General features: G+C 42.8%; 1 protein-coding gene across 2 annotated transcripts in view; it reads right to left on the bottom strand.

The window, feature by feature from the left end:
* SLC30A9 (solute carrier family 30 member 9) overlaps positions 1–21,833 on the bottom strand; it is a 257,679-nt gene that overhangs the window by 215,705 nt on the left and 20,141 nt on the right. For both annotated transcript variants that reach the window (XM_030191340.1, XM_030191341.1), the window contains exon 2: positions 16,774–16,950. In XM_030191340.1, coding sequence (XP_030047200.1) covers positions 16,774–16,950 — 177 coding nt within the window. The remainder of the gene's footprint in view (positions 1–16,773; positions 16,951–21,833) is intronic.

Here is a 21,833-nt window from a genome sequence, read left to right as displayed (position 1 = left end):
CTATGAGAATTGGGGCAAGAACAAGGGAGGCGATGAGTGAGGGTCCTGGGGGAGGGACCTGGAGAAGTGGTACCGCACTTGGAGGTCTCTGTGTTTTCCTTTCTCATAGGTGGTGGCCCGGGAGAGGTATGGATACCAAGGAAGTTTTTTCGTGGATGACGCTACAATTCCAAAAATAGCAGGAATTAGCAGAAAAGATGATCGGGGAATCTTTGGCAGCCACTCGGGCCCAGCAGAAACCGGTGTTGGACATGTTCCAGGATTTCATGCAGAGAGTCCCCAGTCCTCAGGGGAGCTCAGGTGGAGCAGGATAGCAGAGCCAGAGCCAGCCTAAGGGAAGTATGGGGGGGACCCTTGTCAATGAACTGGCTTACCTGGGGCAAGTTGTCAGGAGACAATGTAGATGACTTTTTATGTGCCTTTGAGAGGGTGGCCGGAGTGGCGAGGTGGCCGCCGGAACAGTGGGCCCTTCGGTTGGCTTCTTCCCTGTCCAGGGAGGCTCTAGCTCCTTTCCGGGATTTGCCATCCGCGGAAGCAGCCGATTATATGAAACTGAAGGACGCTATTAGGGATAAGTATGGGCTGAGTGCTCAGGCCTATCGGAGACAATTTAGAGCCACCCAACAGAGCAAAAGGGAATCCCCTAGGGCCCTGGCGACCAAGTTATTGGTATGCACTTAAAAAAAAAAAAATACTATAAAGTGTTTTAAATTATTTTAAATGTGCTCAGACCATACCGTTTACACCCATTATATCCCCAAGAGGAATATGTGGTGGTGTCACAGTGGAACCATCATTGCACATATGATGTTCCACCTCCTAATATTTATGTATGTACATACAGCTGAGCCCAAGTAGATCTTAATCACCGGTGTATGCGTATATTTATAATACATATGTATAAGTCATAAACTACTCACATTAAATATTGCTAGACTTGAGCTCAAACCTCCACCCATAAATTATGGTGCTTTCCTTACCATCTAATATATGGATAATAAAACATACCATTCAACATTTGTTTGAACCTAAAGGAGGTAAATGTTAATTCATGACACCCTGATCTCACTTCCCCCACATATCTTACATAAACCAACCCACAATGCGATATACACCCATATTCACATAATTATTTCACTTCCCTTGGGGTATATTGTGCTCGTGCTTGTGCTTCATTAAAATCACATATCATTCATCCATTCCAATCTTGCCATCAAAATAACTGCTCCCTTTTATTTTAATGAAGCACAAGCACGAGCACAATATACCCCAAGGTATATGTATTATAAATATACGCATACACCGGTGATTAAGATCTACTTGGGCTCAGCTGTATGTACATACACAAATATTAGGAGGTGGAACATATGTGCAATGATGGTTCCAATGTGACACCACTACATATTCCTCTTGGGGATATAATGGGTGTAAACGGTATGGTCTGAGCACATTTAAAATAATTTAAAACACTTTATAGTATTTTTTTTTTTTAAAGTGCATACATAAAAATAAAAAAAGATAAATTATTTTGAACCCAAGTTTAATATAGTGAGTTTAAGGTTTAACTTGGTTTGTGGATTTGTTCTTCCTGATTTTTTGTTATTGGACCTGGCTAAGAAGTGGCTAGAACCTGAGAGGCGTACAACTGCAGATATATTGTAGAACAATTCCTACAGTCGGTACCTAGGGACATAAGGGTATTGGTTGTGAGAAGGGGGTGCAAGACCTTGGAGGAGGCAATATTAGGCCTGGAGTGTTGTATGAAGGCCCAACATTGGGGTAGGCCGGGGAGGGACCCAGGAAGGGGAGAAGCAAGCCTCATCTCTCTGAGCGTCCCGAGGCCTGCTACTCCTGAGGTTAAGGGTGGACTACCTGAGGTAGGGCTATCCCCTCCCTGTCCCAAGGTCTTTGGGCTCGGGAAAGAGCAAAGGGGAGGAGCTCAGGACAGGCTGTGTTATCGATGCAGGGAAAGGGGCCAAGGAAGGGGCGAGCGCTGAAAGGGGGGGGGGCTATGTGAAGGAGATAAGGGAACAGAGAGGGGGTGTACCGGCGGAGGAGGAGAAGATAAGGCCCAGAGGAGGGGACAACCCAGATTCTTAGCTCAGGGAGTTCCACATGTCAGGAGAAAGCATAGATCAATTTCCCCAGAGGGCTGGAGGCTGGGTAAAAACTGCGATTCCCAGCAGCCCTTGAGAAAGTCTTACAACAGAATCAAAGACATCCTATCCCACCAGCCCCCAGTGGAGCCCAAGGGAAAGATAGGTAAAGGTGAAACCCAAGACACGGAGGGGAGGCCAGGAATGGAGGGGGAGCCTCTAAGCAGAGCTAATCAGGGGGAGGAGGATCAGCTGGGGAATGGGTAGAACGAGGAGCCCATGGAATGGAAGGGGGAAGAAAAGGAGGAAGAAGTGAGGCAAGAGGAGCCGATGGAGATTGCAGCTCTGGCAAGATCCACAAGTAAAAGGTTCAGACAGCAGGTAACTGCTTGGTGTGGGGTCTTGGTAAACAAGGGAAGGCAGTGGCTATCGTGGAGGAGCCAGGGAGTGACGGGGTCAAGGAGGAGGAAGCCAGGAGATAGAGCTGGCCAGAGGAGGGATGGGACCCCTGGGAGCTCTCTGCCTCTGAACTGCTGATGGGATTTCTAAACTGCTTGTTTGAACTGCCTGTTTGGAAGTGCTTGTTTTCTTTGAACTGCTTATTTTTCTTTGCGGAATGTTTTTTGCTTTTGGGATTACTTATTTTGAATTGCATCATTGGGACTGCTGAGATTCATGTCCTGTTGGTTTATGAACTGCATTTTTGAAGCTGTGGAGATTCCTGAATTGCTTTGCTTTTGGAACTGCATTATTAAAAACGATTTTTTCTAAACTGTTTGTTTTTGGGATTGCCTTCTTGAAACCGCTGGGATAATTTCCCTGGCAGATATCTCAGGAGATGTGCTGAAATAGTACTGCTGACATACCTCAGGTCGGAGGGTACACCTGGAGGATTACAGGGAGTTGAACCTAAGTGGAATATCATATAGAAAACTTGGGCCAGAGGCCAGAGTTTTCCTGAGAGGAGCGGAGGAATCCTTCACAGTACAACCTGCAGAGAATGGACTCTCCCAATTCTTCATCAGTGCATCAGTGCATAAAGATGTTGTGAACAGACACTGTCACAGCTTCCTTAGGAGGGGAGTCATACTCAAGGACACCCAACATCTTAGACCTGAGCTCATCCTCCAACTTAAATGAAAAGGCCTCCACCATTTCACTCAAAAAAATCTACAAAGAAGAGTTCCTCAGGGGGAGACTTCCTCCTTTCCTGAGGTGGGGCGGAGTTTGAAAGGAGGATATCTCCATCAAGAAGTCCTCTGGCTCAATCTCAGATCCCCTGGTGCAGTCCGACTCAAACTCAGCAAAATATTCTTCAAGGGAAGTCCGAGTCTATGCCTGCCTCAGTCTACTGGATATAGAGTCTGGCTCAGAGCAAGAGCACCAAGATGTGGGTCCTCTCCTGGATTTCAGGGTCGTTTCCTCCTCCAATGGGCTGGAGAGAAGCACCGCATCAGTTGGTGCCAGCTCTGATGCATGGCGAGGCACTGGCATTGAACGTCTGACAGGCAGGGCATGGGCCTCCACGGTGGACTGGAGCTGCACCATAGTCAGTGCTGGTACTATCGATGCATCAGTGTTGCGCTGATCCAGGATGTGCTCCTGCTTCTCTTGTAACACGACCTGGAGCTGTTCGTCAAGAGCAAGCATTAGTAAAAAGCAGGGCCGGTACCAGTGTGGAGCCAGAAAGACGTTGGAGCCAAATCGAAGACAAGGTCCCGGGCTTCAGGGAGACTGGCGCATCAGAACCATTTAAATGGAGTGGGAGTGGTCCTCTCAGCGCCAACACTGCTTGGATACCAGTGATACTGGTGCCTCATAGCCCCTAGCACAGTGCTTTGAGGAGGATCGATGCTGGTGCTTCCTCACCTTCACCCGGTGCCCAACACTGAAATCCTTCAGTGCTGACGAGGATAAAGCAGAAGCCACATGGGTCCTCGGTGTTGGGTCTAAGGATGCTTGGTCTGAATGGACACTACCAGTGTCCAACATCAAGGTAGGTGGAACCTTCTCGATGTTGACTCATCACCAATACCCAGTGCAGCTCCAGAAGCCATGGGGTCTGATAGCCAATTGACTGGCTTTCTGCATGCCTAAAAGCCTCTCGCATAAGGTCTCTACTTTTTTGGGTTCTCTTCTACATTTGAGCACAAAACAGAGGACTTACGATTAGGGCCCAGACATTTTAGTCACATATCATGTGGGTCAGTCACAGACATGGTCCTAATATAGTATATGTGCACCACTTAAACCCACTGGCAGGTTTCTGGGACATCATGAGAAAAATAACCACAGTGAAATCGAACAGCTCAAATAAAGGAGGGGGGGAGTTCTCCCTCTTTTTTTTTTAATAAAAAGACGGCCAGGAATTTAGTCAAATTGGCTGCGAGTCGCGAAAAAATTAAGAAATGAAAAAGTACAAAAAAAAACAAAGAAAAACCAAGAAAGGGAACAAAACTGAAGGGGGGGGGGAACAGTCCTGCACTACTCACTGCTAAAATTGAGAGACAGGAAGGCAAAAGCTCTGAGAGAAAAATAACTCTCTCAAGCAATAGAAGACATATCTTCTAAGCTCTGCGGAGAAAGTGAAACTGCAGGTGCCACACAACTATGGAAAGCACTTGCGCATATGCAGTGGGGGCCTGCCAATGACTTCTAGATGTTACAGGGCAATGTCCACACCGAGTATACCATGTTCTGCTTGTCCTTGGAGGATCAATTTTATTTCTGCTACACAAAATTTCTCTCTCCGCTAGCAACCATAAACACTCAAAGTAAAGTAGGCTTCTTAATAAGGTCAGTAATAATTATAACAGATAATAGCATGATAAGCCAAAAAATTAAAGTAAGCTCTCCTGAGCAGTTTGGTCATCATTTGTGTAAGTTTCAGTTTTTTTATTTGCCCTGTAATTATCACGAAAGGGGCTCCAAAATCATGGGAATAGTCTAACACAGTAGTTTTCCCTCTGCCTGGAAATCAGGGATCAAGAACCTGTGTGAACTTTCTGATGTGCCGTGTGACATATTCAATAGATTCAACAATAGCGAAAAAGACCTCATACACTTTAAATTTTCCAAGACACAATATAAATCAAACAGAGAACCTTTACTTTGGTGTATTTTCTTTTCAACTGAAATACAAGCAGATATAACAGAACTTATATACAATGAATATTATCAAAACAAAGGATACATGAGGAAATAACAGTGAGCGTATTTAGAAATGCTTATGAAGTTTTAACACGAACAGTAAAAGTGGATAGGGCAGCTGACAGTTTTTATCAGTGCTCCCTTGTACTTATTGAGAGCAAATTTAACTGTGTTGTGAAGGCTCCAGGAGCAGAAAAGGGCAGATAATGGTTTACTGAGTAGGTCTGAACCTTGGCTTCATCAGAATAAAAAAAGAAGTTTATAAGATTCTTGGTGCCTCAAAGTTTTATGTGGACAAGAAAAGCATGAGGAAAACAATTCTTTGTTATGCAACCACTCTGTTTTGTTGGTACTCCAGACAAAACTTTGCTGTTGGTGTATAATTTGACCACAGGCAAGGACCTGTGCCTGAAGAACTGAGTTCAGTTTAAACTCAGCCTTTGCAGAATTCACTCCTGGGTGCAGGAACTGCAACAATAATTCACCAGCAGTGCTTTGTTCCCCTGTTCTCCCAGCCAGTTTCTCTCTCAGTTAGGAGCCAACACCTCTCGATCCCGGCACAGCCAAAAAGTCAAACTCTTGTCCAGTTTTTCCCTTAAGTTCAAAATGTACCAATCGGGGTTAACAATATTATCCATGTGGGAGAGGCTAAATCAAAGTTCTGACTTCCCTCCTGCATTTCCTGGTTTAGGTTCACTCTGTACCCACATTCCTTCTCTATGATCAGGAAGAGGCAACACTCGCTCTCTATTTACAGGCCTTCTCTGTGATCAAGAGGAAAACGTATCCTCTAGTATACCAACAAGACACATTGTTTACATACTTACACAGTATGAAAAATTATAATGGGCACCTCAGTCAGTGAGGTCCCCCTCACATTAAGGTAGACCTGAGGAAAGCCATTGCTTATTCCCGACACTACTTGTGCTTCTACTGTTACATTTTGGGAATCTTCCAGGTACTTCTGACCTGGATTGGCCATTGTTGGAAACTGGATACTGGGCTAGATGGACGTTTGGTCTGACCCAGTAAGCAACTCTTTATGTTCTTATGTTTTAAAGCGAGTGACGTTGCTTTAGCTCTTAACTGTTGAGCTTCCATATGAAGCTACCAAATTTAAAACAAACCGGAGAAAATATTTCTTCACTCAACGTGCAATTAAACTCTGGAATTTGTTGCCAGAGAATGTGGTAAAAGCAGTTAGCTTAGCAGGGTTTAAAAAAGATAATTTCCTAAAAGAAAACTTCATAAGCCATTATTAAGATGGACTTGGGAAAATCCAATTTAAAATTACAATATATTTCTATACCACTAAAACCACCAGATTCTTAGTGGTTTACAATAAGTAAAAAAACAAAACAAACCCAAGGCCATATCTTAGGAAGAATAATACAAGCCCAAATAACTGACATCAAACTAATTCTGAACAAATCTATTAAGAAGATGGGTTTTCACATTTTTCTTAAGTTGAGAGAAAGATGACTGTACAAGATAAGCAGCATAAAAATCTGTTTTACTGTTCTGAAGGATCTTGCCAGGTACTTGTGACCTGGATTGGCCACTGTAGGGCTTCGGTCTGTGCCAATATGGCAGCACTTATGTTCTTATACACCCCTCCTCGGAAACTCCATTCTTAGGATGTTATTTTTATCTTTGCTCTTCTCCTCCATCCCCTACTCCAGACTCCGCTCCTTCCATCTTGCTGTGTTGTATGCCTAGTGTTTTAAGTCACTCTTAAAAAATAAACATTTAAGGTTTCACACTAGGTTTTGGTGATTACATTACAGAAGCAACCAGAGTGAAAGCTGACCTTTCAAGATTAAAGTTAAATAAATTTACAGTACGTCTCTAAGAAATTTGTCTCAGGGTAGCGACAAACATTGAGGACTACCATTTTATACCATGTTTTTGGTGTAATAAAATTTCCCAAGCAGAATATAAATAATAAAAATATAAAACATTTTTATGTACAGTGCTCAGAAACCCAACATGACCATACAGTGAAAAAAGTTGGGGGGGGGGTTCCATTCATCAAGGCCTCCAGTTCATGCTATCAAACTCCACATTCTTTATCAATATTTTTGAAGTAAATACACTTACCTTTCAAACTTGTGTTGACATTGTGAGTAGTATACTATGCTATACTTTGTATTATTTGAATATTTTTACTGCTGTAATTGTCTGTTGCTTATGTTTGATTTATTCTTACTGTACACCTTGAGTGAATTCCTTCAAAAAGGCGGAAAATACATCCTAATAAATAAAAATGCATGAAACTCATAGAGGAAGCATAATTCAATCCATTAACACTGCTCAAAACACATTCTTCTGTAGTACAGTGCCTCGTTACTTATTGCTCCAACCCAGACTTGGATCCAGGTTTCACTAGTGATGAATGCCCAGGTTTAAAGAGGACTTGGAGTCTGATCTCTCTAGACATCATTTTGAGGCAGGAGTATTCCTGCTCCCCTTGTAACCCCCCCCCCCCCCCCCCCCGATGAAATTGAATCCTGGATCCAAGTTGGTGTTGGAGCAATAAGTAACAAGGCACTGTGTCTACTACAGAGGAATGCATCTTGAACAGCAACCATTAATGGATTGTATTATGCTTCCTCTATCCTCAGTTTCATGTGTTTGAAATATTTATTTATTTTATTTGTTGCATTTGTATCCCACATTTTCCCACCTATTTGCAGGCTCAATGTAGCTTACATAGTACCATGAAGGCGATCGCCAATTCCAATATGACAAATACAGAATGGTATAGTGTTAAGGTTCATGAGTAAGAGACACATTAGGGAACCAATGAGGAAGAGTTAAGTTTTAGTTATTTACTTAATCAGTATTTTTGAATTAAGAATTTTGTAGTGTGGTATCTACATGAACTGCTGTTAAATACTGAGGAGGTGTGACGATAGATAACAGTGGCCTTGATGAATGAAAAAAAAAAACATTTTTTTTCACTGCATGGTCACGTTGAGTTTTTTTTTTTGTACCCTGCGCTTTCCCACTCATGGCAGGCTCAATGCGGCTTAGGTACTTATTTGTACCTAGGGCAATGTTTCTGAGCTCTTCACAATATTATTCATCTTTATTCTGCTTGGGAAATTGTTTTGTTACTATTCGATTAAATCCCAGGATTTTGTGTATTATAGAGCTGATTGTTGTGAATCCCAATATGGTTTTGGTGTAGAGACTTAACAAGACAGAACAAATTTTTATCCATACTTTTCACTGTATTTCAATGCTATATCAAACCAGGCACTTTTCTTGCCAGTATGAAGCATTTTCAAAATCAGTGCACCGCTTCCGAGGCTTTTGCACCAGTTTAAAATAGTAGGTATCTGCATGACCTATGCACAACCATGAAGCTACCCACTAAATCATTTTCTGCCACACTATTTTGCTGATTCCTAAATCTGCACAGTATCATAGTAGAACACAGCAGATAACAATGAAAAACAGACCATCCAGTCTGCCCTCCACCATATGCCATTAGTTGTGGTTTTAACTGCAACTCCGTGCAGTCTGTCTCCATATGCCTTCATTTAGAGTTATAATTGTCACTCTGTGCATGTTACTTCCCACCACCATAGGACTTCTTAAGAAGTGTTATTTTGAACTAAGGAATTTCATGCTAGATTTCCATACTTTTATCTTTTAGGGATCCTACATGTAGAACTTAAAAAGGAATTAAGTATATCACAGTTCTTGTCTCCTCCACTTTCTCCAGCAGGGCATTCCAGGCATCAACCACCCTTTATTGTAAAAAAAAAAAAAATTCCTAATATTGATCCTTACCTACCTTCCTGTAGTTCCATATCATGCCCCCCCCCCCCCCCCCCCCCGCCTCAGTTCAACAGCTTCCTTTCTTTTGGAAAATGTTTGTATCTTGTACATTAATGCCTTTTAAATATTTAAATATCTAAATTTAATCTTCCTCTCTTCTAGGTCTCTTCTGGAACACATCCTATACCATTTTGGTCACTTATCTTCCAGCTCCTTAATATCCTACTAATACAGGGCCTTCAATGATAGTTGCATTATTTTATGCTGACTATATCTCTCCATGCCTCCCACCATACTTCTGGATAAGAAGGGGGAGTGAGAATAAACTTTGCTTTGTTTTTACCATCATTGTGATCCAGACTTTGGAAACCCTGTTTTTTATTCCCACTCCCCCTTATCTTGAGACACTCCGTGGGACTTCTTGAGTTCTCCACTTGCATGGATTCTCTTTTGGTTCCCACCATACTTCTGGCACAGGCCACATGCCTTATCACATTGATTCGCTACCTTCAGATCAAGCATATCATCGCGAGGTTTCTCTCCTGCACATCAGCTTCTCTCTGCTATCACTGTCAAATGCATCCCACTGCTACTTCACATTAAAGCTTAACTGCCAAGTATTTGACCAATCTTCCAGTTTTTGTAGATCACTTCGTATGCCATCTACTTCCTCCATTTGCCCATTCTATTGCAGATCTTCGTATGGTCCACAAAAATGCAAACCTCTCTCTTTGTTAATTATTTTTGTGAAAGATATTGCCAGTTGTCTACAGGACTAATCCCTGCAGTACTCCATTCTTCCATTTACCACTACTCTGCTATTTGTCGGTCATGCAATTTCTAATCCAGTTCACCACACTGGGACCCAACCCCAAACTACTCAGTTTGGTCATCGGCCCCCTATGGGGAACATATCAAAAGTTTTGCTAAGTCCATACAGATCATAATCAGCGTGTCCATGTGTCCAGTATGAAAAAACAGAAGTACTATGCACGCATACCAGTGCAAAGCCATTGCTAAACTTAAATCAATCTAAATACCTTCAATCCTATCCAATTGTTGGAACCAGGTTGAACCACAAGCATTTAAATTTTCAGGCTACTGAAGCACATACTAGTTGTACACAGAATACCAAAACATATCTTTGTATCAAAAATAAAATGCACCCATGCAGATCCATCAAAAACCACTAGCTGCTTGGAAGAAAATCATGTAAGGAAAATGGCATCTGGTAGGGCAGAGCTTCCCAAACTGTGAGTAACGACAGCAAATAGTGTCACAAAACCCACACTTGAAGTCATGACATGGGTGTGTTCTTCATATTGAAAAGCACTGTCTTAGGGTTTTAGTAGAAAGTATTACTCATCAAATGTGTCAAATTGCAACCCAGAAATACATATCTGAATGTAGAGTATTCAGCATACCACATATCCCCATCTACAGCAAACTAAAATCTTTTCATAAGAGCTATTTCAAACACCTTCCCACTGGCATCTTATCTCATAAATATCTAAATCACTATGTTTCCTGCTCACACACTAGATGGGTTTTTGTTTTGACACACATCTGATGTCATTAGCAGATTCTAAATTAAGCTAATTTTACTGGAATTAAAATCACTTGCTAATCATTCCTAAGTATTCTTAAAAAGTCATGGAATGTTTTTCTTTTATATGCTTCTGTATTGCTTAATGAAGGTTTTGGATGCTAAAACCTTTAATTGGCCAGATTAAATGCTTAAATTCACAGACAACCTTCAAAATATTGGCTTCAGTAACAAGATCCCTTTGACCAATCCATTAGTTACTTCCATATTTAATAAAGAGAGCTACCCGACATCATGAAAACTTTGATATAGCTGAACAGGACCATTTACTACACTGTCCTCACAATATATGTATGGAATACTGCTCAACTCTGGTAAAAACATGTTGCTTTGCTCCAGACAGTATCATTTGTGTAAAAATTAGGCTATGCTGCCTCAAATTCACTCTAAGCACAAGCTTGAGTAACCAGAGGTGGATTGCGCAACACATTAGAAAATGTTTGCAAATTTCACTTACATGGTGTACAAAACTATGTTTGCATAAAAATTAACTATTTCTTGTTCTGTCTATGCAGTTTGTGCTTGTTTATATTATGCTCCTTTGAGTTATACTGCCTAGGGCAGTAGTTCTCAACCCAATCCTCAGGACACACCTAGCCAGTTAGGTTTACAAGATATCTACAATGAATATGCATGAGAGAAATTTGCACACAATAGAGCCAGTCCATGCAAATTCTCTCATGCATATTCATTATGGATACCCCAGCGCTTCCCAAACTGTGTGCCGTGGCAAATCCCGACCTCCCTCCCGCCTGAACTGCTACTGCAAACAGAACAGAAAAACAACAACAACAAAAAAAGCAAGCACAGGACTGCAGCAGCCTTCAAGCATGTGCTGTCAGTTCTGCCAGTCCTCTGCCCCCGGAAATGGAAGTTGACGTCAGCGGTTGCTGCAGCCCCGCACTTGTGTTTTGGGTTTTTCTTTTTGCGGCCAATAGGGACATGGAGTAGATAGTATTCGGGACTTAGAGGCGACTGCTAAGGAGGTTGAATGAAAACAGGAGAAGGGATGAAGTAATAAAAACTGAAGCCAATAGGTCAGTAGTCTCTGTTTTCATTCCCATTCAAAAAAAAGCAAGCAAACCTATGAGCTGCTGCATCCGAGTTGTCATTCTTTATTGTAGGTAGCATTTTTTATTTAATCTCACTTATATTTTTAAACATGCTGGCTAGTGCAGCATACAGATATACAAAGAGGAAGTATAATAATGGAATAACTTTTCATAGGTAGATTAGTAATCAAACATATAAACGGCGAGTGACCGTACTCACTCGCAAATGCGCAGTAGAGACATCCCTCTCTGTCCCGCCCCCGCGTCAATATGTGATGACGGGGGGGCGGGGCAGAGAGGGAAACTGTGCGAAGGGGAGGGAACCGCCGAGGTAGCCACCACTCCCCCTCCCCCCCGAGGTCGCTGCCACTGGCACACCCCCCCCCCCCTCCCGAGTCGCCGCCACCCCTCCACCCGGCCCGTCTCTTCGCTATTCAACTTACATCTCCGGAGCAGGCAGATCAGCTGAGCTGCCGTTGGCCTTCCTTCCCTGCCTGTGTCCCGCCCTCGCCGACGTACGTCACATGAGGGCGGAACACAGGCAGAGAAGGAAGGCTGACGGGAGCTCAGCTAATCTGCCTGCTCCGGAGATGTAAGTTGAATAGTGAAGAGACGGGCCGCCGGCGGCGGCGACTCGGGGGGGGGAGGGGAGTACCAGCGGCGGCAAACTCGGGGGGGGAGGGGAGTACCAGCGGCGGCAAACTCGGGGGGGGAGGGGCCAGCGACGACCTCGGGGGGAGGGGGCAGCGGCAAACCAATAGCCCGTTTTAACGGGCTCAACGGCTAGTTTGTAATAAATTGTAATCAGGGTGTTATTTGGAGGGGCTGGTTATCGGGACACCCTAGCACTGATATATTTGTGCAGATAACAAGATGGAGACCTGTGTGGCTGGGGAGGGGGAGGCCGAGGTTGGAGGATGTCAGACACGAAGGGTGACATGAACTGAAAAAGTTTGGGAATCACTGGGATACCCTGAAAACCTGACTTGGATGTGTCCTGAAGACTAGGTTGAGAACCCCTGGCCTAGGGCAATGCAGCTTCCTGCAAAGATCATGTTATCTTTACTCTTATCAGTTGCATGTTAAATGTGACCCATTTCCTCTAGCCTTACTGAAGTTTCTCCCTAATATAAATGAAGTACTGTATAGTATGGACAGTGGCCTTACTGTTTGCAACTGGTCATTCTGGAGCAGTTTGTGCCACTGTAACCACTAGTTATGTGATTTCTGACATACAGGGTGAAGAGGGAATAGAAGAAAGGCTCTAGGGTATTGTACAACAGCACAGAGTGAAACAAGGAAATGAAGACTGCTATGGTCAGCAGCCTCAGACTAGGTGAAATCAGAGGTGAGGAGAACAATGAACAATGGGAACCAGATGCAGCTGAGAGGAGGTAAGATAAGAAATTGTAAGGAAAAAAACTAAAGTGGGGAGGGGTCCTTCGGGGTCTGTGTATGTGAAAAAGAAAAAACCAGGATGGAATAGGAAAAAAGAAAATTAACTATGTAAAACAAAACTGTACATAAGCTGATGCTAAGTAAAACTGTATAAAAGTTTGTATGAACTATGTAGAGGCAGGAACTTGTCAGTAGTGAAGATTAACACCAAATTATGGCCTTTTCTTCCAAGAACTTGCCCAAACCTTTTTAAACCCAGATACGTTAGCTGCTTCTACCACATCCTCCAACCAATGAGTTCCAGAGCTTAACTGTTGAGTGAAAAAAATTATTTTCTCCTATTCAGTATTACCATGTAACTGTGCCCTAGTATTTGTACTTTTTGAAAGAGTAAACAATTGATTCACGTTTATTTATTTATTGCATTTGTATCCCACATTTTCCCACCTCTTTGCAGGCTCAATGTGGCTTACAATACATCATGAGTGGTGGAAATATATTAGAAAATAGACATTTAGTGTTACAGAAGGATCTTGGGTAACATGATAATGAAAAAGAAAAACATGATAGTAGTATAACAAGTAGATACTATAAGACAATTCTGAATATATGTGGAGGAGTTGTGTATATTCACATTGGATTATCTTTGTGGTATGCCTTGTTAAAGAGATAGGTCTTCAGTAGTTTGCAGAAGTTCGTTAGTTCGTAGATCTTTTTTAAGTTGTGCGGTAGTGCGTTCCATAACTGTGCACTCAAGTAGGTAAAGTTTGACGCATGTATTAATTTGTATTTTAGACCTTTGCAGTTAGGAAAGTGTAGATCTAGGAATGTGCGGGATGATCTTTTGGCATTCCTGGGTGGTAGGTCTATCAGGTCTGACATGTAGGCTGGTGCATCTCCGTGAATGAGTTTGTGAACTAGGGAGCAAATTTTGAACATGATGCGTTCTTTAATTGGGAGCCAGTGTAGTTTTTCTCGTAGGGGCTTAGCACTTTCATATTTTGTTTTGCCGAATACGAGTCTAGCTGCAATGTTCTGGGCTGTTTGAAGTTTCTTGATTATCTGCTCTTTACAGCAGGCGTAGATTGCATTGCAGTAATCTAGATGACTTGAGCACCATTGATTGTACCAGGTTGTGGAAAACAGCCCTTGGGAAGAAAGGTCTTACTCTTTTTAATTTCCACATTGAGTGGAACATCTTCTTGGTAGTGTTTTTCGTGTGGCTGTCGAGTGTAAGGTGTCGATCGATGGTAACTCCAAGAATTTTTAGGGTGTCCAAGATTGGAAGGTTTAGGTTTGGTGTGTTATTGGCTGTGAATTTGTTCTTGTTATGTTGAGAGGTGAGAATTAGGCATTGGGTTTTTTCTGCATTAAGTTTCAGCCGAAATGCATCCGCCCATGAATGCATGATATGTAGACTTTGGTTGATTTCATTGGAAATTTCCTTTAGATCTTGTTTAAATGGGATGTAGATCATAACGTCGTCTGCGTAAATGTATGGGCTGAGGTTTTGGTTCGCTAATAGTTTGGTCAAGGGTATCATCATTAAGTTGAATAGAGTCGGCGAGAGGGGGGATCCCTGTGGGACTCCGCATTTAGGTGTCCATGCGGCTGAGATAGTTGAGTTCGATGTCACTTGGTATGATCGTGTGGTTAGGAATCCTGAGAACGTTGCCTCCAATTCCGAAGTACTCGAGGATATGTAGTAATATTCCATGATCACATACAAGGATCCTCCTGGCTTTTTCCAGACTTTCTTGAATTCTGTTAGTGCTCTGACCTCTCCAGTTCATCAAATAAGATACTTTAACAAATTCTGGTCAGAACCCATCAAATTATATATGATAGAGCATAGGAAGATTATGTATGTACTAAGTTAATAATTAAATAAGAAAGGACACAGGGCAAAGTTAGAGACTCTCTACTGGACAAAATAGGTATGGGTAATCCATCTACCTAGGTGGATGAACAGCAAAATCCCACGCAAAACACAAAACAGAATAAAAAGTGGGAAATATACCAATGGCTCCAGAGACTGGGACAACTGTTGCATGGGATTTTGCTGTACATCCAACCTAGGTGGATTACCCATCCCCATTTTGTCCAAAGGAACTTTCCTTCCATTTCCATCAAAAATCATGAAAAGCCTATGATAATCTGCACGCTTCTCATATATGTTGCATACATTTATTGGCTTGGCAAGAGAGGAGCAAATGTTGAAAGAAGATAAGGTCTGGACTCTCTGTCTCTAAGGGCTCGACCAGTCCTGAAATGCTAGCAAGGCTCTGCACCTAATCTCACCTGATGCAGATAAAAGACATTATAGGGTTTTTTGGGAAGCCAGCCAGTTGAAGATCTTCAGCCTCCAGCAAAGACCAAAAAGAAGCACCACCAAGGAGAGGTCCACAGCCAAGAAGTAATGAGGGAATAATATCTTTAACTTCTGGCCAGGGCAAAAGATGCTTCTTCTTGAAAGGAGGCAGTTAAATTGCTGAGAACGGATAACTATCAGAGTAAAGATAGGCTACACTGTATCCTTTACTTTTGTGATAAAGAAACATAGTTATATTATCTGTTCCAGTCTTCAAGAGCTTGAATATTTGAAGCAGTCTCGGTGTGGAGTTTTCTCTCTCTCTTTTTTTTTTTTTTTGCTTCTGTGCACATATAAACCTCCTTCCACAGGGCACTTGCTAATATCACAATGATCAAAAGCAAATGCAGGCACTAGAGGCCATTAGCGTTGGATCAGCACCCGTGTTTGTCAGCGCACAATGATCATAACCAGCAAGCATATAAAACATCAAGCTTGCCAGCCTTGAATGCAAACTGCATGCAAGAGAGGGTTTCCCACATTCCTCCCTATTGCTCAGCGGGCAGTGCAACAAACAAGGTTGCTGGCGTTAAGAGTTTGCCAAACAGGGAGGTATAGGGGAGTCCAGTGGACCCCAGGCCCCCAACCCATGTAAGGGCCTGGAGGTCCGGTAGACCCCCAGACACCCAAAGATTTAAACCCCCCCCCCCCCCCTTTGAAAAAAGTAAAAACTCTGGTGGTACAGTGGGACCCTTCCCCTACCCCCAAAGGCTAGCTCTGGGCAGGGCTCCACCATTTTGAGGAGGAACCTTGGCCCAGCAGGAGGAGATAGGGCGTGATAGTCCCTCCTTCTTGAAGGTAGGATGCAGTTTGGGGGGGGGTGGGGGTTCCACCACTACATCACCAGGGCTAGCCTTCAGGGGTAGGGGGAGGGTCCAACTGGACTACCAGGGTTTTGACTTTTTTCCGGGGAGGGGGGTTTTACATCTTTGGGGAACCAGGCTCTTACATGGTTTTTTTTTTTTTTTTTGGGGGGGGGGGGGGGGGAGTGGTTAGGTTTGACAGGTCTGGGCTTTTCTCCCATCAAACCTCTTCTGCATGAGGATTCTGCCTGGGCTTTTGAGCACACGGTTCAGGCACAATCCTCCCTCAGAACCCCTAATGATTAACACTAACAACATGCCTAAATTTGAATGTCACTAGCGTTGATTATGGAGTTCTTTCCCCAAGCTGTTTCAGTGGTATGTTTACAGCACCATTCGGAACAGCGCGGGGAATTGATCATCGGGCCATCAATGAGCTTTCTCTCACATATTTCTTCAACTATACCATCACAAGTAAGACTCCAAGTAAGTTAATTTTTCTTTTTACCTGTTCCAGACTGAGATTTTTTTCCTCCTGCTGCTGACCCACTAGACTCCTCGGACTTAGATCCTTGCTTTTGACCAGCAGTAGAACAAGCTCGACATCCACATACAGAGTATATAGGCAGGTAAATGGACCGAAGCCTGTGCAGGACACCACCACATTTCAACAAACCTTGCAATCCTGAAAAATACAAAAGTTTTACTTTTAAGGTTTCTTATATTATTAGTTCCAACTCTGTTCCTAATGTCCTCATATCTAAACTGAAGGCAAACTTGAAAATCCCACTCGCTGCTAGCTTACCAGTTTGGTCAGGGTGAAAAGTTGTGTTTATTACTGCCAATACGAGTCAATCAGATTAAAATGTACCATAAAAACTCAACACATACTTCCTGGGCTCTTTGCAGACTGATACTTTTTTTTGGACCAATAATTATCTGAAGAGAACATACACAAACAGCCTTGAATTATACAAAACCCTACCAGCTATTAATAATTTTACTCACTGCAGCCAAGGTCCGTGACTTAGCGTCAGACTAATGCAGTCGCTTCGCTCTCACCTTTTTTTCAGTCAGGACACACCTGATCAATGAAGCTCGCATACATGACCCTCACCGACCTTTGGTCTGATGGCAGTTCTTATAAGTACATAAGTACATAAGTACATAAGTAATGCCATACTGGGAAAAGACCAAGGGTCCATCGAGCCCAGCATCCTGTCCACGACAGCGGCCAATCCAGGCCAAGGGCACCTGGCAAGCTTCCCAAACGTACAAACATTCTATACATGTTATTCCTGGAATTTTGGATTTTTCCAAGTCCGTTTAGTAGCGGTTTATGGACTTGTCCTTTAGGAATCCGTCCAACCCCTTTTTAAACTCTGCTAAGCTAACCGCCTTCACCACTTTCTCCGGCAACGAATTCCAGAGTTTAATTACACGTTGGGTGAAGAAAAATTTTCTCCGATTTGTTTTAAATTTACTATACTGTAGTTTCATCGCATGCCCCCTAGTCCTAGTATTTTTGGAAAGCGTGAACAGACGCTTCACATCCACCTGTTCCACTCCACTCATTATTTTATATACCTCTATCATGTCTCCCCTCAGCCGTCTCTTCTCCAAGCTGTATAGCCCTAGCCTCCTTAGTCTTTCTTCATAGGGAAGTCGTCCCATCCCCGCTATCATTTTAGTCGCCCTTCGCTGCACCTTTTCCAATTCTACTATATCTTTCTTGAGATGCGGCGACCAGAATTGAACACAATACTCAAGGTGCGGTCGCACCATGGAGTGATACAACGGCATTATAACATCCTCACACCTGTTTTCCATACCTTTCCTAATAATACCCAACATTCTATTCGCTTTCTTAGCCGCAGCAGCACACTGAGCAGAAGGTTTCAGTGTGTTATCGACGACGACACCCAGATCCCTTTCTTGGTCCGTAACTCCTAACGTGGAACCTTGCATGACGTAGCTATAATTCGGGTTCTTTTTTCCCACATGCATCACCTTGCACTTGCTCACATTAAACATCATCTGCCATTTAGCTGCCCAGTCTCCCAGTCTCGTAAGGTCCTCTTGTAATTTTTCACAATCCTGTCGCGATTTAACGACTTTGAATAACTTTGTGTCATCAGCAAATTTAATTACCTCGCTAGTTACTCCCATCTCTAAATCATTTATAAATATATTAAAAAGCAGCGGTCCTAGCACGGACCCCTGAGGAACCCCACTAACTACCCTTCTCCATTGTGAATACTGCCCATTTAACCCCACTCTCTGTTTCCTATCCTTCAACCAGTTTTTAATCCACAATAGGACATTTCCTCCTATCCCATGACCCTCCAATTTCCTCTGTAGCCTTTCATGAGGTACCTTGTCAAACGCCTTTTGAAAATCCAGATACACAATATCAACCGACTCCCCTTTGTCCACATGTTTGTTCACTCCTTCAAAGAATTGAAGTAAATTGGTCAGGCAAGATTTCCCCACACAAAAGCCATGCTGACTCGGTCTCAGTAATCCATGTCCTCGGATGTGCTCTGTAATTTTGTTTTTAATAATAGCCTCTACCATTTTCCCAGGCACCGACGTCAGACTCACCGGTCTATAATTTCCCGGATCTCCCCTGGAGCCTTTTTTAAAAATGGGCGTTACATTGGCCACCTTCCAATCTTCCGGTACCACGCTCGATTTTAAGGATAAGTTGCATATCACTAGCAGTAGCTCCGCAAGCTCGTTTTTCAGTTCTATCAGTACTCTAGGATGAATACCATCCGGTCCAGGAGATTTGCTACTCTTCAGTTTGCCGAACTGCCCCATTACGTCCTCCAGGTTTACCGTGAAGTCAGTAAGTTTCTCCGACTCGTCCGCTTGAAATACCATTTCCGACACCGGTATCCCACCCAAATCTTCCTCAGTGAAGACCGAAGCAAAGAATTCATTCAGTTTCTCCGCTACGTCTTTGTCTTCCTTGATCGCCCCTTTTACCCCTCGGTCATCCAGCGGCCCAACCGATTCTTTTGCCGGCTTCCTGCTTTTAATATACCGAAAAAAATTTTTACTATGTTTTTTTGCCTCTAATGCTAGCTTTTTTTCATACTCCCTCTTGGCCTTCTTAATCTGCGCCTTGCATTTGCTCTGACACTCCTTATGCTGTTTCTTGTTATTTTCAGACGGTTCCTTCTTCCATTTTCTGAAGGCGTTTCTTTTAGCCCTAATAGCTTCCTTCACCTCACTTTTCAACCAGGCCGGGTGTCTTTTGGACTTCCGTCTTTCTTTTCTAATTCGCGGAATATGTATGGCCTGGGCCTCCAGGATGGTATTTTTGAACAGCGTCCACGCCTGTTGTACAGTTTTTACTCTCTCAGTTGCCCCCCTAAGTTTTTTTTTTTACCGTTCTTCTCATTTTATCATAGTCTCCTTTTTTAAAGTTAAACGCTAACGTATTTGACTTTCTGTGTACAGTTACTTCAAGGTCGATGTCAAAACTGATCATATTATGGTCACTGTTATCAAGCGGCCCCAGTACCATAACGTCCCTCACCAGATCATGCGCTCCACTAAGGACCAAGTCTAGAATTTTTCCTTCTCTCGTTGGCTCCTGCACCAGTTGCTCCATAAAGCTGTCTTTGATTTCATCAAGGAATTGTATCTCTGTAGCATGTCCCGATGTTACATTTACCCAGTCTATATTTGGATAATTGAAGTCACCCATTATTATCACATTGCCCATTTTGTTCGCGTCTCTGATTTCTTTTATCATTTCTGTGTCTACCTGCTCATCCTGGTGAGGCGGACGGTAGTACACTCCTATCACCATTTTTTTCCCTTTTATACATGGAATTTCAACCCACAGTGATTCAAAGGTGTGATTTGTGTCCTGCTGAATTTGTAATCTATCTGAGTCAAGGCTCTCGTTAATATACAATGCTACCCCTCCACCAGTCCGGTCCACCCTATCATTACGATATACTTTGTACCCCGGTATGACAGTGTCCCACTGGTTATCCTTCTTCCACCAGGTCTCAGTAATGCCTATTATATCCAATTTTTCATTTAGTGCAATATATTCCAACTCTCCCATCTTATTTCTTAGACTCCTAGCATTTGCATATAGACATTTCAGAGTATGTTTGTTGTTCTTATTTGCATGATGCTTAGTACCTGACACTATTGATTTGACATCTTTTGTCTGATCTTTAGTTGTATTTAAGGGCACCTGGCCTACCACGGTCTGTTGTGCAACCTCACTATCCAGAAACCCTATCTTCCCTGTTTGTGAGGTATCTTTGCAAGATACCTTTTCCCGAACCATGCGCTTTAGAGCGACTGTCGGCCTTCCCCCCATTTCTAGTTTAAAAGCTGCTCTATCTCTTTAAATTAAATGTAAACATGCTCTGCATCCACAAAAACCCTATCTCCCCCAACAACAGGTGCATATCATAACTAGCATATTTTCTTCACAGAAGTTACCATACAAAAAAATAAAAATTCTGATTCTCATGTCATCTGAGTAACAGCAACAATCTCTCCATTGCCAGGCACATTGTGAAATAATATAAAACCTGAAAAAAATTCAGCAAACCTACCATTAACATTGACACTAATTCCTATGATTGAAACAATATAAACCCTACCCTAAGAACAGGCAGCACAAGTATTACACAGGGCCCTTAACACAGATACAAAAAGGACTGCTACAATAAGGCTGCCAAATGGATGCAGATTTGCAGGACAGCGTTGATCCAGTCCTGAATTTACCCTGTTGCATGCAGGGACTTGTAGTTCTGAGTTCCCCATTGCATTCCTTAAGAAAAGCAAGACTACAAGTCTCAGCATGAAACAAGGTAAACTCAGGACTGCATCAACCCTGTCCCGCGAATCTGGATCCTTACATTACACAAAGAAACTACATGCAAACAGGATACCACACCTTGGTCACGCACAAAACACAAACCCTCAACAAATACTGACAAAGTATCACAGGTACCACGCGCAGGGCCCAAGATAGAGGCAGAGCTCCAGAGTCTCAATGCGTGGATGGTGCAGGGAGAAGGGTTTTAGATTTGTAAGGAACTGGGGAACATTCTGGGGAAGTGGGAGCCTATTCCAGAAGGTTGGGCTCCACCTTAACCAGGGTGGGACCAGAATGCTGGTATCGACATTTAAAAAGGAGATAGAGCAGCTTTGAACTAGAACCTGGGGGAAGGCCGACAGTCATTCAAAAATGAATGGTTCAGAACAAGGTATCCTTCAAAGATATCACCAACACAGGGAAGACAGGATATCCCGATAGCGAGGTTGCAAAAGAGACCATAGTAGATCAGGTGACCTTAAATAAAAATCAGTCAAAAGATCGCAAATTAACACTGTCAACTAATGAGCAAGATATAAATAGGTACAACATAGTTTGAAATGTCTATATGAGAACGCCAGAAGCATAAGAAATAAGATGGGAGAGCTAGAATATATTGCACTAAATGACTAAATGAAAAATTAGATATAATAGGCATCCCAGGCATTGTCATACCAGGGTATAAATTATATCGTAGTGATAGGGTGGAT

Source organism: Microcaecilia unicolor, chromosome 2 (genome assembly GCF_901765095.1).
Source record: "Microcaecilia unicolor chromosome 2, aMicUni1.1, whole genome shotgun sequence".
NCBI lineage: Eukaryota > Metazoa > Chordata > Amphibia > Gymnophiona > Siphonopidae > Microcaecilia > Microcaecilia unicolor.
The sequence above is the reverse complement of the archived record's forward strand: the minus strand, read 5'-3'. Positions and strand labels throughout refer to the sequence as shown.